General features: G+C 45.4%; 1 protein-coding gene across 1 annotated transcript in view; it reads right to left on the minus strand.

Annotated features, from left to right (window-relative positions):
* noxred1 (NADP-dependent oxidoreductase domain containing 1) overlaps positions 1–6,000 on the minus strand; it is an 84,624-nt gene extending 78,624 nt beyond the window's left edge. Inside the window, exon 1 of the mRNA XM_060829016.1 lies at positions 5,817–6,000. Within this exon, the coding sequence (XP_060684999.1) occupies positions 5,817–5,992 (176 nt within the window). The 5' untranslated portion in view covers positions 5,993–6,000. The remainder of the gene's footprint in view (positions 1–5,816) is intronic.

Here is a 6,000-nt window from a genome sequence, read left to right on the forward strand (position 1 = left end):
CAGGGTTGCCTCCCGCCTTCGTTGAGAGAAGCAAACGTTCTCTCATTCTTAAGAAGGGAAAGGCCCTAGAAGATTGCTCATCATATAGAACTTGTTAAATGTGGATTTTAAAATTCTTTCAAAAATGTTAGCATTAAGACTGGAGATGGTTTTACCATTCATTATAAAAGAGGATCAGACGGGGTTTATAAAGGATAGCAGGTCAACTAATAACATTAGAAGCGTTTTAAATATGATACAAGCTTGCCAACAGGGAACAATACCGGGTTTAGTTGTCTCCCTAGATGCAGAGAAGGCATTTGATTGGGGAGAATGGCCATATCTTTTTTATACGCTGGAAAGGTTCGGTGTTGGAGAGGTCTTTACTAAATGGGTTTCAGTATTATATAATGATCCCAAAGTAGCGGTGATTACCATCGGTTTAAGTTCAGATAGCTCTAGCGTTGGCAGGGGCTGTCGCCAGGGATGTCCTCTCTCACCATTACTATTTACGCTAGTGATAAAACCAGTAGTGGAAGCTACACGAACCGACCCTAATATAACGGCTCTGAGGGTTGGATCGGGCAAGCACAAAATTACTCTCTATGCGGATGATGTCCTCCTTTTCTTAAGTGATCCTTGGGCATCCATGTCCCGCTTAATTCAAGTGGTCAATCTGTTCGGTATGTTCTCAGGTTACAAAATCAATTTTATGAAATCAGAGGCCATGCCGTTGGGAGGTCTTGCCAGTATATCCAATTTACTGGACAGATCTTTCTCTCCCTTTCGGTGGTCACTAGAAGGTTTTCTGTACTTAGGTATTTTTTATCACTCCAGTATTTGGACAGCTATATAAAGCCAATTAAGTACACTTATTAGAGAAAATAAGGCAGGACCTTCAATGCTAGGGTTATCTCCCCATATCCTGGCTCGGCAGAGTAGCCTTAGTTAAGAAGAGTATTCTACCTCGTCTTCTATATCCTATGAGAATGCTTCCTTAATGCTGCTGAGACATGCATTGCGTAAGCTTTACAGCTGGCTCGGCTCCTTTATTTGGAATCATAGGCGGCCCCTTATCAAATTAGAAAAGCTGCAGCTCCCACAAGCAAGGGGTGGACTAGACTTTCCAGATTTCAGGTGGTACCAATTGTAGCTGATTGATTGTGGGTCACAAGAGACCCAATCTAGTTAGATATTAAGACCTCCCAAGCAAAATGTCCCCTCAATCTATTATTTATGGACAAGATGAGAGTTATTGCAGACTATTGTAAAAACCCTATTGTATTAAGTACAATTAAAGTCTGGAGGACAATGTGACAAGATGAAGGGTAACCTGCAAAAAACCTCCTCTTATACACCTATAATGGGAGCATCGACATTTCAGCCAGGGCTGATAGATGCTACATTTAAAACTTAGGAGTTCAGAGGTATCTCCTGTTTGGGAGACCTGTTCGATGGGACGGTTATAATGTCCTTTGAGCAGCTGCGCCAGAAGTTTGGGCTGTCTAACAAGGACCTCTTTCAGTATCTTCAAATACGAGACTTTATACAAAAGAAGACCACACTGATAGTCAATCCCTACAAATCGGATAGGGAAAGGAGAGTGCTATGGCCAATGGGGTCACCCTCAGTCAGTACTCTTTATCATTCGCTACACAATAAAGTCTCGAAGGACATGGAACGATTATATAAAACCTGCAATCAAGAAATAGGGTTGGAAATCTCTTTAGGAATGTGGGAGGACCTCTGGGAAAATGCCAGAAAAATCTCTATCTGTAACTGAACCCAGGCTACTCAAGAAGAAAGTGAGGTCTGCAGATGCTGGAGATCAGGGCTGAAAATGTGTTGCTGGAAAAGCGCAGCAGGTCAGGCAGCATCCGAGGAACAGGAGATTCGATGTTTTGGGCATAAGCCCTTCTTCCTGAGTTCAGTAACAGATAGAGGTCTTTCTGGCATTTTCCCTGACATCCTCCCACATTCCTAAAGAGATTTCCAACCCTATTTCTTGATTGCAGGTTTTATATAATCGTTCCATGTCCTTCGAGACTTTATTGTGTAGCGAGTGATAAAGAGTACTGACTGAGGGTGACCCCATTGGCCATAGCACTCTCCTTTCCCTATCCGATTTGTCGGGATTGACTATCAGTGTGGTCTTCTTTTGTATAAAGTCTCGTATTTGAAGATACCAAAAGAGGTCCTTGTTTTCCTGAAGAAGGGCTTATGCCTGAAACGTTGAATCTCCTGTTCCTTGGATGCTGCCTGACCTGCTGCGCTTTTCCAGCAACACATTTTCAGCTCAGGCTACTCAACTAAAGATACTCCACAGGTTCATGTGGCACCTGAACGATTCGCAAAATTCAAGGCAGGAGCATCCCCAATGTGTCCTAAATGTAAAATAGAAGTAGGCACTCTCACGCATTGTCTATGGACATGCCATAAGATCCACAGGTATTGGGATAGAGTGGCGAATACCTTGACAGAGATCGGATCGGATCCGCTGTCCCTACTTTTGCGCTCTCCAAAGTTTCCCTGCCTGGATGTATACGGGAGGAAATTATTTATTATCCAATCCTTTTGTGCGAGGAAAAATATTTTAGTGAAATGGATATCTGAAGGCTCCCCAGGACTTTCAAACTGGCACAGGGTATATTCCCCCTTGACTTCCTCATGAATATGGTGCACCAAAAAATGGAATTATTTTATAAAACATGGCAGCCCTTTTTGAACTACATCGACACAGACATTTTAGCCATACTGTCCAGGCTTTTGTTTAGCTGTGGTAATGGTTCTGGCTGGTTCAGAGACCCTCAGGAAGAGGAATCCCGTATAAATACGGGTTTATTATGACTTGATGTAAATCTATTTTGACCAAGTTAAAAATCACACAACACCAGGTTATAGTCCAACAGGTTTAATTGGAAGCACACTAGCTTTCGGAGCGACGCTCCTTCATCAGGTGATAGTGGAGGGCTCGACCGTAACACAGAATTTATAGCAAAAATTTACAATGTGATGTAACTGAAATTATACATTGAAAAATGTAACAGACACTGTAAATTTTTGCTATAAATTCTGTATTAGGATTGAGCCCTCCACTAGCACCTGATGAAACAGTGTCGCTCCGAAAGCTAGTGTGCTTCCAATTAAACCTGTTGGACTATAACCTGGTGTTGTGTCCTCCAGGATTTTCGCTTCCCCGGTCCCCAACGCCTTATTTTCACTATGGACATCCAGTCCCTGTACACCTCCATCCCCCATCACGAAGGACTCAAAGCCCTCCGCTTCTTCCTTTCCCGCCGCACCAACCAGTACCCTTCCACTGACGCCCTCCTTCGACTGACTAAACTGGTCCTCACCCTGAATAACTTCTCTTTTCAATCCTCCCACTTCCTCCAAACTAAAGGAGTTGCCATGGGCACCCGCATGGGCCCCAGCTATGCCTGCCTCTTCGTAGGATATGTGGAACAGTCCATCTTCCGCAACTACACTGGCACCACCCCCCACCTTTTAATCCGCTACATCGATGACTGTATCGGCGCTGCCTCGTGCTCCCACGAGGAGGTTGAACAGTTCATCAACTTTACTAACACCTTCCATCCCGACCTGAAATTCACCTGGACTGTCTCAGACTCCTCCCTCCCCTTCCTAGACCTTTCCATTTCTATCTCGGGCGACCGACTCAACACAGACATCTATTATAAACCGACTGACTCCCACAGCTACCTGGACTACACCTCCTCCCACCCTGCCCCCTGTAAAAACGCCATCCCATATTCCCAATTCCTTCGTCTCCGCCGCATCTGCTCCCAGGAGGACCAATTCCAACACCGCACAGCCCAGATGGCCTCCTTCTTCAAGGACCGCAGATTCCCCCCAGACGTGATCGACGATGCCCTCCACCGCATCTCCTCCACTTCCCGCTCCTCCGCCCTTGAGCCCCGCTCCTCCAACCGCCACCAAGACAGAACCCCACTGGTTCTCACCTACCACCCCACCAACCTGCGCATACAACGTATCATCCGCCGCCATTTCCGCCACCTCCAAACGGACCCCACCACCAAGGATATATTTCCCTCCCCTCCCCTATCAGCGTTCCGCAAGGACCACTCCCTTCGTGACTCCCTTGTCAGATCCACACCCCCCACCAACCCAACCTCCACCCCCGGCACCTTCCCCTGCAACCGCAGGAAATGTAAAACTTGCGCCCACACCTCCACACTCACTTCCCTCCAAGGCCCCAAGGGATCCTTCCATATCCGCCACAAGTTCACCTGTACCTCCACACACATCATCTATTGCATCCGCTGCACCCGATGTGGCCTCCTCTATATTGGTGAGACAGGCCGCTTACTTGCGGAACGCTTCAGAGAACACCTCTGGGCCGCCCGAACCAACCAACCCAATCACCCCGTGGCGCAACACTTTAACTCCCCCTCCCACTCCACCGAGGACATGCAGGTCCTTGGACTCCTCCACCGGCAGAACACAACTACACGACGGCTGGAGGAGGAGCGCCTCATCTTCCGCCTGGGAACCCTCCAACCACAAGGTATGAATTCAGATTTCTCCAGCTTCCTCATTTCCCCTCCCCCCACCTTGTCTCAGTCGGTTCCCTCAACTCAGCACCGCCCTCCTAACCTGCAATCCTCTTCCTGACCTCTCCGCCCCCACCCCACTCCGGCCTATCACCCTCACCTTGACCTCCTTCCACCTATCCCACCTCCATCGCCCCTCCCCCTAGTCCCTCCTCCCTACCTTTTATCTCAGCCTGCTTGGCTCTCTCTCTCTTATTCCTGATGAAGGGCTTATGCTCGAAACGTCGAATTCTCTATTCCTGAGATGCTGCCTAACCTGCTGTGCTTTGACCAGCAACACATTTGCAGTTGTGTGATTTTTAACTTTGTACACCCCAGTCCAACACCAGCATCTCCAAATCATGACTATTTTGACCATGTATCTAGTTATTTTATTACTTTGTTGTTTACTGTTAGTAATGTATGATATCCCATTTTATGTTTTGGTTATTTGTAGAATAGATTAGTAGATAGTTGGGTTTTTCTATTTAAAATAACAACACCAATTTTAAATTAAATATTCTGAAGTGAAATAGACTAGTTTGTATTATTTTTGTTAAAAAATCTTTAAAATTTTATTTTTTCAATTAAAAATACCTATTAAAAAAAGTATGTCTGATTGATTGATTCAGTGACACTGATTAGGAATGGCTTTTATTGACTAAGTGATATTGATTAAGGATGACTCTGATCGACTCAGTGGCATTGATTAGGGACAGCTCTAATTGATCCAGTGATATTGATTGGGGCGGCTCTGATTGACTCACTGATTATTGATTAGAGAAAATTCTGATTGACTCACTGATTATTGATTAGGGATTATTCTGATTGATTGACTCTGACATTGATTAGGGACAACTCTAATTGAGTCAGTGATATTGATTATTGATTAGAGATGATTCTGATTGAGTCACTGATTATTGATTAGAGATAATTCTGATTGAGTCACTGATTATTGATTGGGGATGATTCTGATTGATTGACTCTGACATTGATTAGGGACAACTCTAATTGATCCAGTGATATTGATTATTGATTAGAGATAATTCTGATTGAGTCACTGATTATTGATTGGGGATGATTCTGATTGATTGACTCTGACATTGATTAGGGACAGCTCTGATTGGCTCTGACATTGATTAGGGACGGCTCTGATTGATCCAGTGATGTTGATTAGCAATGATCCTGATTGAGTCACTGATTATTGATTAGGGATGATTCTGATTGACTCACTGATTATTGATGAGGGACGGCTCTGATTACCTGACTGCGGTCAGTAGCCGGCAGTAAAAGACGGCGTGTGCACAGGCGCAGACTGTCAGGGTCCATCTCCGGATCCTTAGGTATTCGCTGAACTCTCTTTGCTCCTCAGTGAGCGGCACCTCAAAGCCGAGGGTCCGCAGGCCCTGGGTTAGTTTCGGCTCTTGGCCGCTCGCCATTCCCCAGA

This window comes from Hemiscyllium ocellatum, chromosome 8, assembly GCF_020745735.1.
Source record: "Hemiscyllium ocellatum isolate sHemOce1 chromosome 8, sHemOce1.pat.X.cur, whole genome shotgun sequence".
Lineage (NCBI taxonomy): Eukaryota > Metazoa > Chordata > Chondrichthyes > Orectolobiformes > Hemiscylliidae > Hemiscyllium > Hemiscyllium ocellatum.